The sequence below is a fragment of the Ambystoma mexicanum genome, chromosome 5q (genome assembly GCF_040938575.1).
Source record: "Ambystoma mexicanum isolate Mex_15411 chromosome 5q, UKY_AmexF1_1, whole genome shotgun sequence".
NCBI lineage: Eukaryota > Metazoa > Chordata > Amphibia > Caudata > Ambystomatidae > Ambystoma > Ambystoma mexicanum.
The window spans coordinates 496,904,887-496,918,034 of record NC_090933.1 but is presented as its reverse complement, the minus strand read 5'-3'; the positions used below and the strand labels follow the sequence as shown (position 1 = coordinate 496,918,034).

Here is a 13,148-nt window from a genome sequence, read left to right as displayed (position 1 = left end):
ACTATATATGAAGACAAATTCCCCATGGATGGTAGGAGATCTGGGCATACGTTGATAAAATAAGGGAAGTAAAAGTAACCCAGAGGGGGAAGACATGGCTAGCATATGACATCAGATTTAGGAGGAGCATGTCAGAAAGGCCTGCCATTGAGTGGGATGAAGTCCAGAACGATTTATACACCCTCAACGCCGAACCTCCCCAGGAAGAAGATACCATGCATTCTTCTTCCAAAAATAGCAAAAATTTGCAAGGAAACAAATCCAATGACAATGATAAATCCAAAAAAGGGGAGCAGCCCTTTCGGAAGAACCAGCCTTGGGCGGCTAAAAATAATGCCCACAGACAGAACAAACAGCAGGCTGCCAAATCCAACATCCCATGCAGAAATTTTGGGAAAAAGCAGTGTACATGGGGCAAAGAATGCTGGTACAAACACGACTGCACAAACTGCAACGGCAACCATGCAGCAAGCAACTGCACCAGACTACCAGCCAAGAAAGAATGATACCCCAATTTTAGAACCAGGACGAACACCCATCAACCTGGGCAACTTTATGGACGCCCTAAACAACTACCCAGACAAGTAAACCAGCAGGATACTATGGCAGGGTTTCACCAAAGTTTTTTCCATCCCATTTAAGGGCTCTGGGTCACACACCCTCCCGATGAACCTGAAGTCAGCCAGGGATAACCCCCAGATAGTAGAAACCAAAATCAAGAAAGAACTGCAACTAGGCAGGATAGCAGGTCCCTCGGACGACATGCCTTTAAAGAACTATTTAATACCTCCACTAGGCCTGGTCCCCAAAAAAGAACCCGGGAAAATGAGGCTAATCCATCATCTCTCCTACCCCAAAGGCCAGTCTTTAAACAACGGCATCACACACACAGAATCCGCCGTATCTTACACACATTTCCAAGAGGCGTTAAGGCTCATACAAGAGTGCGGCAGAAACGCCTTGATGGCCAAGCTGGACATCGAATCTGCTTTCAGACTTTTGCCAGTCCACCCAGATTCACAGCAGTGGCTAGGTTTCACTTTTAACAACAAATTCTATGTAGATAGATGCCTCCCCATGGGTTGCGCAGTATCCTGTGCACTATTTGAGCAATTCAGTTCCTTTTTCCAATGGGCTTTCCTAAAGCAGAGACCAGGGACAAAAATAGTGCATTACCTAGACGATTTCATGGTCATGGGGCCACCAAACTCCGGGGAATGCGACAGGGCTTTAGCAAAACTTGAGCACATGGCCGCACTTTGGGGAATTCCCCTAGCGAAGGAAAAAACCACCAAACCAGACACAAACATAATTTTCCTGGGCATCGAAATAGACACAGCAAAGGGGCTCTGCAGAATCCAAAAAATAAAAATAGCAGAACTCCTGCTTAAAATACAAAACCTGATAACGAAAGAAAAGGGGACAGTAAAGGAAATACAATCCTTAGCAGGCAGCCTCAATTTTGCATCCAGAATAATACCTCAAGGGAGGATATTTTCCAGAAGCCTAGAGTTCAAAATCAAATCACTAACCAAACCACACTTGCATATCTCTAGGCAGAGAGGTGAAACAAGACCTGGAAACATGGGGAAAATTCCTCAGAGATTTCAACGGGTATTTACTTCGGCGAACGCCTTTAAATACCTGGTCAAACAGGGTCCTATACACCGACGCAGCCGGGAGCAAGGGGTTTGGAGCCATACTAGACTCTGAATGGGTGGCAGGACACTGGCCCAACTCATGGCAAGCAGCAGGGTGGACAAAAAAATCACCCTACTAAGCATATTTCCCATCTGGCTAACATTACACATCTGGGACAGGCGACTAGCGAATACGGAACTTTTGATCTGGTGCGATAACATGGCTGTAGTGGGCTCCATAAACAGAAGGTCTACGAAATGCCCTTTAGTACTGAAAGTATTACGAGCCATTACAACAGTCACACTACAAGAAAACGTTGTAGTCAAAGCGAAGCACATTTCAGGGGCAGATAATAACATTGCTGATGCCTTATCTTGCTTCCAGTGGACAAGATTTCGAGAGCTCGCGCCGCACGCCCAAGAACAGATGACGCCAATACCAGCAGAATGCTAGGCAATAATGGGAAGACAAGAATAACGGCATCAACGCCAGCGCCAGAGAGCACAGGCCGGGATGCCCAACGAAAACCGGGCACCTCTAAAACGGGTGCCAACAACACATTGGCATCAACGCCAGCACCAGAGAGTGCAGGCCGGGATGACCAATACAAAACAGGCACCTCTAAAACGGGTGCCAACAACACATTGGCATCAACGCCAGCGCCAGAGAGCCCAGGCCGGGATGCCCAACAAGAATCAGGCACATCACCAATGGGTGCCAACAACCTCACAGGCTTCCTAACGGAGATGGCAGAGAGGGCGGTGGCAAGCACCACTGCAACACAGTACAGTAAGTGTTTGCAAACAGTATTTAAGGCCACAGGTGTAAACCACGTAGAATTAATAACGATTAAAAATATAGAAGTATTTTTAAAATGGGCTCTGGAACAAGGTTTCAAAAGGGATTGGGCTAAAATACACCTGGTGGCAATTTCATATTTTACAAAAATACGGGGCGATTCAGACCCCACCCAGAACGCCCTCATCTCTTATGCAATGAAGGGATGGGGCAGAATAGAGGGTGCCCAAGTGGACACCCGCCGGCCCCTTGATTTCAGCAAACTGGTGCAGATAGCAAGCCATTTGGAAGCCATATGTTGGCACCCATACGAGATAATGTTATTTAAAACAGCCTTTTTCCTAGCCTACTTTGGGGCTTTCCGGGTAGGAGAACTCATCGCGTCCCGCACCAAGGCCACAAACGGCCTGGGTGTCATGGAAGTCAGGGTGAGACAGGAGAGTGTTAACATAGAAATGCAACAGTCAAAAACGGGTGCAAATAAAACATCAACATTTGTTGCATTGATGAAGCAACAAACTGTCCAGCTTGCATCACCAACCTCTATTATGCACAACGACCCAAAGTGGGGGGGGGTTTAAGCCACAAGGATGCATCGGCTCTAAGCCGCTACCAATTTAAAGGAGTGCTGATAAAAGCAATCAGCAAAGCAGGGTGGGATCCCAAACAGTTCGGCACCCATTCCTTCAGGATAGGTGCCGCCACTGCAGCATGGCAGGGAGGCCTAGCACCGCAACAACTAAAAAACATAGGGGGATGGAAGTCAGACTGTTATTAAAGATATATCAGACAACAACTGATATAGCCATCCTCCCTCAAATTTTCTTTTCTTTTCCCTCCCTCCCACCACCACCACAGAAACAACAGGTGAATCGAGGACCACACTCCGATCAGCATGGATAGTTGGCTACTCATTCGTTTTCAGGACAGGCAGATGGGCAGAAGAGACTAAAGAAGGGCCACCTTTCAGAAACACCATTACTTCATGGTGGGGATACAGAGGCCTATGGTGGGCCGACGTCCACAAAACACTACCAGAATTGGTGGCATACAGGGACCCCCCAGAATTTCTGATCATTCATCTAGGGGGCAACGACCTAGTCAACACGGCTAGACGCATCCTATGCGAAGAAATCTGCTCCTCCCTAGCAGGCATTTCGCACGACTGGAGGGGGGCGGAAATATACTTCTCAGCCATCTTACCAAGAAAGAAATGGCTAGGGGCCAACTGCTACAAATCTGTAGACGTAGCCAGAAGAAAATTGAACTGGGGGATGGAGAGATTCTGTATGACAAGAAGACTGGGTTTCATAAAACACCCAGCCATTACACTAGGCAACCCAGACCTCTTTCTTCACGACGGCACCCATTTGTCTAACCAGGGCATGGAGCATTTCTTTTGGGAAATCAATGCAACACTTGCTCACAGGGGCTGTCTCTAGGGCATACTCTTGGGGGAACACGGTCAGCCGCACAACCTGCCCGTGTGTGGCGGCACGGGTCAGAGGGGGTAACCTCAGGACCCGGTGCCCAAAAGTATGATACCATCATGATATGTGATATTGTGTATTTGCCATAACTCCTATCTGTACAATAAAATCCTACGGCCTTTTATTGCCAACACTTGACACAAGTTGTGAGCCTATCATTACGGGAGAGGGTTTGGGGTTCGGCCAATACTAATGCATGCATATGGGTTCAGCAGTTACCGGCAATGCTGCATGGGCATCCCACAAGCGAGGCAGGGAAACTGCTGTTACCATCGGCAGCTGGGAGAGGGGCAGACCCAACCTTCTCTGTGCCTGCTCCTCTCCTCCCCCCAGCTACAGAGACACGCAGTCTCGGCAGCACAAAGCCACGGAAGGGTAAGGTGCGAACAGTCATCTCACTCTTCCTCCAAACAGCAAGGTGCTAAGTACCATAAGGAAAACAACCGTCAGGCAGGGCCCAAGTTCAAAAGATCTGCCCCCACCAGGGGGCCAGACAGTCGGCTATCCGGCTGGGGGCTGCGACAACAGCAGCCCCCACCACATACACAACAAAGACCCAGGGCCTCCCTGGGTCCTATAAATATGAGCAGCATGCTCAGAGTAAACACAATCTGTTTGTGGACCCTGAACAGGGACCCAAGCAAACAGGAGGTTCACTGTTTACTCAGTGTCTTGCAAATCTTCTTGCTTCTTTACCACAGAACCCGCCCACCCTACAAAAAGGGGAGAAGAACAAAAAGAAGTACAAGGCACTGTACGGTGCCCACAACAAGTCGTGGGACACAAGAAGGTGGCACGGGTCAGAGGGGGTAACCTCAGGACCCGCTGCCCAAAAGTATGATACCATCATGATATGTGATATTGTGTATTTGCCATAACTCATATCTGTACAATAAAATCCTACTGCCTTTTATTGCCAACACTTGACACAAGTTGTGAGCCTATCATTACGGGAGAGGGTTTGGGGTTCGGCCAATACTAATGCATGCATATGGGTTCAGCAGTTATGTGACATCTGGACAGCATAGTCAAACTGCTGCGGGTGTAGGAATCTAAGAGAAGATTGTAGGAGTTGGACCGAATGGATTCCTGGAAAGAGCTACCCTGCTTGATGGTCTGAAGGTCACCACAGCCCTTAGTAAGAATAAGAAGCATGCAATATCAGGGATGACAAGAACATACTATCCCTTATTGAGTGTTAATATTCCTTGTGAGAAGGGTGTGAACTCCCTTACTTGGGGGTAGTTCATTCTAACACATAGGAGAGACAGGGGCTATATACCCCTTAGAAATGGGAAGCACACTATATCACTTAACATTGACCTTGGTCACCATAACCCTGTACCAGGAACAAGTCAGTCAGGTATTATCCTCCTGGTTGGTGGTAAACAGAGAGCTGGGTGCTATTCCCCTTGAAGATGGTGAGTCCCAAAGAAGTAGGTGGGTGTTAATTGCCTGTAACTATACGTGGAACCAAGATGGCTGAATGATGTGTCCCTGAGAGTGTACACGGACTTGAGAACCTGAACAAGGCCAGTATCCTCACTGGAGGAAAAGCTCTACCACCTTATGATTTATCTCATCCTGACACCTTTATTGTTAAAAGTGAACACCTTAGTTACCAGGCATTTCTATAGAACCTATTTCCTTCTCCTTGCTGGAGATATCCGCTCAGGCTACAAGTGGAGGACATTCTTACTTTCTTGGGAACCTGACCATTGTGCTCCTGATTGCTGTGTTATTGGTCTCTTATTGTCCTCTCTGGACTCTTCGCCCACAGGGAGTAGTTATTGCTAGAAGTTGAATATGTTCTTCCATGAGCTTCGAGCCTTGGATTATGCATCCAGTCTGATTGCCCGGGGCCAGATACCTTTTGAATTACAGCCACACCATTAAAGCTTGTTATTGCAAGGTCCTTATTTCCACGTTCCATGTTTTGCCTTTCAGATGTAGCTAATTGTGTACCCTGTTTTTAAAATAAATAATGAATTTGCATCCCCACTAATTTAACGACTGAACGTATTCTGAATACCCATTGGGTTTTGACACTTTCAGTATCTGATACCATATTCAAACATTAAACATGTTTGAAAGATTAACATTTGAAGAAAAACACGTTTGAATACATATGCTGGAAAGACACGTGTGAACATGTTTGAAAAAAGAAGCAAGAAGTGAATTTAAGGAACAGGGTCAGGAAAGGAGGCATGGCTCACCTCAATATTAAAAGAAAATAAAATTCAAAAAAGGGCAGGAGGAAGAAGTGACTAAAGGGGAAAATGGTGGAATGTGGGCACCGTGTAATAACGGTGGAAAGAAATGCATGGCACTTGAAGAAGCGGATAGATTCGATATGGGCGTGTCAGGACGGCAACAAGGGAAAGCTCTACCAACGTAACAATAACACATTAAATGCACCGAGAAAAATCCTATTTTCAAACTTGCTAATTTGACTTTAACATCCTAGTAAGGCAAAGTATTTAAACTTGAGCATTTTCGAATGTCATTTTTTGAGATGTAATTGTCAAACTTTGGTGTTTCAATCGTTTTGGTTGAAATCTAATGATCTGTTATTGTACATTCGCTAATCAACAAAGCCGTCATTTTAGCTTTGTACCCAGAACTCCCCATAGCGCGTTTTCATTCTAAATCAATTCTTTCCATTAATGTAGCTCCTCTTAATTGTTACCTCTCTTTAAAGTCTCCCTGGTTATATTGAGTATTTAATTTTCAGCCTGTTTATTGTAAAGGAATCGATGTGCAGCACTTTGACGCCCCGTAGTATCCGATTCACTCTTTAAAAAGCCATATAATAAATTAATATATTGGTCTGAAATTAAGGCAACAAAAAACCCCACAAACCCTCCACACTAGAATTGTCTCCATTTTATACTGGGATAGAATGAACGATTTATGTAACATTCGTTCACTCAACAGCAACAAAAAGCACTGGAGTCTTTTTCTGTTTCTGCCTACCTGGGGAAAATCCTTGGCATTTTCTGTCGGACTTGAGGAATTATTTTGCAGCACTGATGACTGAAATATTGATGTAAATTCATATAACAAGATGCACTTTGCCTCCATGTTGCTTTAAAAAAAGTTACAAATGATGTCATGTGTTGCTTTTTTCTTGCACTAATCTTGCCCTTTCTCTGTTTCTGTTTTGTCTTTTCTTTGTTTCTGTTTCCCGGAAGCTGAGCATTGCTGTCTGCATTGGATTCTTCTCAGCATGGAGCCCGTATGCTATTATATCCATGTGGGCAGCCTTTGGATCCATAGACGCCATCCACCCTCTTGCGTTTGCTGTGCCAGCTGTCTTTGCCAAGTCCTCCACGCTCTACAACCCAGTCATCTATCTCCTCCTGAAGCCCAATTTCAGGAAAACCATTGCCAAAGATTTCCTAGCTCTTCAGCAGTTGTGCATCCGGTCGTGCTGCTGTGTCAGAGTCCTGCAGCATTGCAACTATCCATCGGTCCTCAAAATCAACTTAAAACCCTTTAGGATGCGGAATGAGTCCAGTTCCAACTCAGTCCGGACAATTAAGGGATGCTCTTCCTATTGCCCTTGTGACAAATGCAATGACACGTTTGAATGCTTTAGAAACTATCCGAAATGTTGCCACGACGGTGTAAAAACTGTGCACTGCCCGCCCCAAGAAAAGGTCTCACCGGATGGCCATCTGCACGCAATAAGGAATCTAAGCGCCAAAAAGTCTGTGAGAGTAATCGTCAAGGGGCAGAAAAGTAACGAGACGGATAACCTGGAGATCACCTTGGAGATGATACCAATGCACAACCGATTTATCAACTACTAGGGTGTTGTTGTAAACATCTTTTGGCCACTCTCTAATAATATAATATGCTCTCGAATGGGCATTGGTGAAGGCAAAAAAACCGAGTATATCAATTTTAATAGCCATTCAGTACTTTGTCATTCAATGTTATACTGGGGAGATATTACCCGAGGAAGCGGGTTGACCCTCTCGGTAACGGCCCCCTGCCCAAGTTAAGGGGCCGAGCAAATTAATGGTTTAACTTTTTTTAAAATTTAAATGAAGCATACCTCTCTACGCCGTCCGGCGCCACAACGTTGTTTCCTCGAGTTCGTTTTCAATGTTGATGACCGTGACGTCATCAACAATGAAAAAGACTTGGGTAAAGCAAGGTGGGGCCCACGTTCGAGCATCCTGATCGGCCAGCGCAACCTTCCAGGGTGCTAATGAATATTTGACAAGGTGTTTCAGATATTCATGTTTCCTAGTCGTTGCATTCAGCCCATGGACTTTTGAAATCTTTTACTAATGTAAATAACATTTTTTATTTTTTTTATTACCCCAAGAGTACCCTCACTTGGGGTACTCTTGGGGGAACACGGTCAGACGCACAACCTGCCCGTGTGTGGCGGCACGGGTCAGAGGGGGTAACCTCAGGACCCGGTGCCAAAAAGTATGATACCATCATGATATGTGATATTGTGTATTTTCCATAACTCCTATCTGTACAATAAAATCCTACGGCCTTTTATTGCCAACACTTGACACAAGTTGTGAGCCTATCATTACAGGAGAGGGTTTGGGGTTCGGCCAATACTAATGCATGCATATGGGTTCAGCAGTTACGGGCAATGCTGCATGGGCATCCCACAAGCGAGGCAGGGTAACTGCTGTTACCATCGGCAGCTGGGAGAGGGGCAGCCCCAACCTTCTCTGTGCCTGCTCCTCTCCTCCCCCCAGCTACAGAGACACGCAGTCTCGGCAGCACAAAGCCACGGAAGGGTAAGGTGCGAACAGTCATCTCACTCTTCCTCCAAACAGCAAGGTGCTAAGCACCATAAGTCAAACAACCGTCAGGCAGGGCCCAAGTTCAAAAGATCTGCCCCCAACAGGGGGCCAGACAGTCGGCTATCCGGCCGGGGGCTGCGACAACAGCAGCCCCCACCACATACACAACAAAGACCCAGGGCCTCCCTGGGTCCTATAAATATGAGCAGCATGCTCAGAGTAAACACAATCTGTTTGTGGACCCTGAACGGGGACCCAAGCAAACAGGAAGTTCACTGTTTACTCAGTGTCTTGCAAATCTTCTTGCTTCTTTACCACAGAACCCGCCCACCCTACAAAAAGGGGAGAAGAACAAAAAGAAGTACAAGGCACTGTACGGTGCCCACAACAAGTCGTGGGACACAAGAAGGTGGCACGGGTCAGAGGGGGTAACCTCAGGACCCGCTGCCCAAAAGTATGATACCATCATGATATGTGATATTGTGTATTTGCCATAACTCATATCTGTACAATAAAATCCTACTGCCTTTTATTGCCAACACTTGACACAAGTTGTGAGCCTATCATTACGGGAGAGGGTTTGGGGTTCGGCCAATACTAATGCATGCATATGGGTTCAGCAGTTATGTGACATCTGGACAGCATAGTCAAACTGCTGCGGATGTAGGAATCTAAGAGAAGATTGTAGGAGTTGGACCGAATGGATTCCTGGAAAGGGCTACCCTGCTTGATGGTCTGAAGGTCACCACAGCCCTTAGTAAGAATAAGAAGCATGCAATATCAGGGATGACAAGAACATACTATCCCTTATTGAGTGTTAATATTCCTTGTGAGAAGGGTGTGAACTCCCTTACTTGGGGGTAGTTCATTCTAACACATAGGAGAGACAGGGGCTATATACCCCTTAGAAATGGGAAGCACACTATATCACTTAACATTGACCTTGGTCACCATGACCCTGTACCAGGAACAAGTCAGTCAGGTATTATCCTCCTGGTTGGTGGTAAACAGACAGCTGGGTGCTATTCCCCTTGAAGATGGTGAGTCCCAAAGAAGTAGGTGGGTGTTAATTGCCTGTAACTATACGTGGAACCAAGATGGCTGAATGGTGTGTCCCTGAGACTGTACACGGACTTGAGAACCTGAACAAGGCCAGTATCCTCACTGGAGGAAAAGCTCTACCACCTTATGATTTATCCCATCCCGACACCTTTATTGTTAAAAGTGAACACCTTAGTTACCAGGCATTTCTATAGAACCTATTTCCTTCTCCTTGCTGGAGATATCCGCTCAGGCTACAAGTGGAGGACATTCTTACTTTCTTGGGAACCTGACCATTGTGCTCCTGATTGCTGTGTTATTGGTCTCTTATTGTCCTCTCTGGACTCTTCGCCCACAGGGAGTAGTTATTGCTAGAAGTTGAATATGTTCTTCCATGAGCCTCGAGCCTTGTATTATGCATCCAGTCTGATTGCACTTAGAATGCCCGGGGCCAGATACCTTTTGAATTACAGCCACACCATTAAAGCTTGTTATTGCAAGGTCCTTATTTCCACGTTCCATGTTTTGCCTTTCAGATGTAGCTAATTGTGTACCCTGTTTTTAAAATAAATAATGAATTTGCATCCCCACTAATTTAACGACTGAGCGTATTCTGAATACCCATTGGGTTTTGACACTTTCAGTATCTGATACCATATTCAAACATTAAACATGTTTGAAAGATTAACATTTGAAGAAAAACACGTTTGAATACATATGCTGGAAAGACACGTGTGAACATGTTTGAAAAAAGAAGCAAGAAGTGCATTTAAGGAACAGGGTCAGGAAAGGAGGCATGGCTCACCTCAATATTAAAAGAAAAGAAAATTCAAAAAAGGGCAGGAGGAGGAAGTGACTAAAGGGGAAAATGGTGGAATGTGGGCACCGTGTAATAACGGTGGAAAGAAATGCATGGCACTTGAAGAAGCGGATAGATTCGATATGGGCGTGTCAGGACGGCAACAAGGGAAAGCTCTACCAACGTAACAATAACACTTTAAATGCACCGAGAAAAATCCTATTTTCAAACTTGCTATTTTGACTTTAACATCCTAGTAAGGCAAAGTATTTAAACTTGAGCATTTTCGAATGTCATTTTTTGATATGTAACTGTCAAACTTTGGTGTTTCAATCGTTTTGGTTGAAATCTAATGATCTGTTATTGTACATTCGCTAATCAACAAAGCCGTCATTTTAGCTTTGTACCCATAACTCCCCATAGCGCGTTTTCATTCTAAATCAATTCTTTCCATTAATGTAGCTCCTCTTAATTGTTACCTCTCTTTAAAGTCTCCCTGGTTATATTGAGTATTTAATGTTCAGCCTGTTTATTGTAAAGGAATCGATGTGCAGCACTTTGACGCCCCGTAGTATCCGATTCACTCTTTAAAAAGCCATATAATAAATTAATATATTGGTCTGAAATTAAGGCAACGAAAAACCCCACAAACCCTCCACACTAGAATTGTCTCCATTTTATACTGGGATAGAATGAGCGATTTATGTAACATTCGTTCACTCAACAGCAACAAAAAGCACTGGAGTCTTTTTCTGTTTCTGCCTACCTGGGGAAAATCCTTGGCATTTTCTGTCGGACTTGAGGAATTATTTTGCAGCACTGATGACTGAAATATTGATGTAAATTCATATAACAAGATGCACTTTGCCTCCATGTTGCTTTAAAAAAAGTTACAAATGATGTCATGTGTTGCTTTTTTCTTGCACTAATCTTGCCCTTTCTCTGTTTCTGTTTTGTCTTTTCTTTGTTTCTGTTTCCCGGAAGCTGAGCATTGCTGTCTGCATTGGATTCTTCTCAGCATGGAGCCCGTATGCTATTATATCCATGTGGGCAGCCTTTGGATCCATAGACGCCATCCACCCTCTTGCGTTTGCTGTGCCAGCTGTCTTTGCCAAGTCCTCCACGCTCTACAACCCAGTCATCTATCTCCTCCTGAAGCCCAATTTCAGGAAAACCATTGCCAAAGATTTCCTAGCTCTTCAGCAGTTGTGCATCCGGTCGTGCTGCTGTGTCAGAGTCCTGCAGCATTGCAACTATCCATCGGTCCTCAAAATCAACTTAAAACCCTTTAGGATGCGGAATGAGTCCAGTTCCAACTCAGTCCGGACAATTAGGGGATGCTCTTCCTATTGCCCTTGTGACAAATGCAACGACACGTTTGAATGCTTTAGAAACTATCCGAAATGTTGCCACGACGGTGTAAAAACTGTGCACTGCCCGCCCCAAGAAAAGGTCTCACCGGATGGCCATCTGCACGCAATAAGGAATCTCAGCGCCAAAAAGTCTGTGAGAGTAATCGTCAAGGGGCAGAAAAGTAACGAGACGGATAACCTGGAGATCACCTTGGAGATGATACCAATGCATAACCGATTTATCAACTACTAGGGTGTTGTTGTAAACATCTTTTGGCCACTCTCTAATAATATAATATGCTCTCGAATGGGCATTGGCGAAGGCAAAAAAACCGAGTATATCCATTTTAATAGCCATTCAGTACTTTTTCATTCAATGTTATACTGGGGTGATATTACCCGTGGAAGCGGGTTGACCCTCTCGGTAACGGCCCCCTGCCCAAGTTAAGGAGTCGAGCAAATTAATGGTTTAACTTTTTTTTAAATTTAAATGAAGCATACCTCTCTACGCCGTCCGGCACCGCAACGTTGTTTCCTCGAGTTCGTTTTCAATGTTGATGACCGTGACGTCATCAACAATGAAAAAGACTTGGGTAGAGCAAGGTGCGGCCCACGTTCGAGCATCCTGATTGGCCAGCGCAACCTTCCAGGGTGCTAATGAATATTTTACAAGGTGTTTCAGATATTCATGTTTCCTAGTCGTTGCATTCAGCCCATGGACTTTTGAAATCTTTTACTAATGTAAATAACATTTTTTTTTTTTATTGTGGATTTAAATGCACTCTTCATGATCTCTCGTCACTGTGTTTGTTATACTCCTAGTAGAAAAGTATTACTGATCACACAGACCTGTGTTGCTGGAGCTATGTCTGAAAACTTTTTGAAATCGTCTCTGTGTATTTTTCTCAAATTACCTCGAACTCAAGTAAAGTATGCTTTTATTGCTTAGGCCTGTACAGGGAGTGGTGTCACTCTTCAGAAGTATTCCTTCACCAGCTCTTTTCTCTCGTGACTGTGTTTACGCGTCCCTCCAAAGGATTTATAGAGATTCAACTTCTCCTCCCTCAACAGATCTCAGGGTTCCACCCTCTCAGGGAGGATGCTCTCAGGTTCTTCAACTCTCTGCCATCTGCTACTGTTGGCTGTCCTCGTTCTCTCTCAGGTCCTCCTTTGCTCTCAACATACTCTCTATTGTTCCTCCTTCAGGTGGCTGCGCAATCTGCATTTCAGGCTTGCATGGTCAGGC

General features: G+C 45.0%; 1 protein-coding gene across 1 annotated transcript in view; it reads left to right on the top strand.

Annotated features, from left to right (window-relative positions):
- LOC138497466 (opsin-5-like) overlaps nucleotides 1-10,355 on the top strand; it is a 973,497-nt gene extending 963,142 nt beyond the window's left edge. Inside the window, exon 6 of the mRNA XM_069620964.1 lies at nucleotides 7,124-10,355. Within this exon, the coding sequence (XP_069477065.1) occupies nucleotides 7,124-7,744 (621 nt within the window). The 3' untranslated portion in view covers nucleotides 7,745-10,355. The remainder of the gene's footprint in view (nucleotides 1-7,123) is intronic.
- The last annotated feature ends 2,793 nt before the right edge of the window (nucleotides 10,356-13,148 follow it).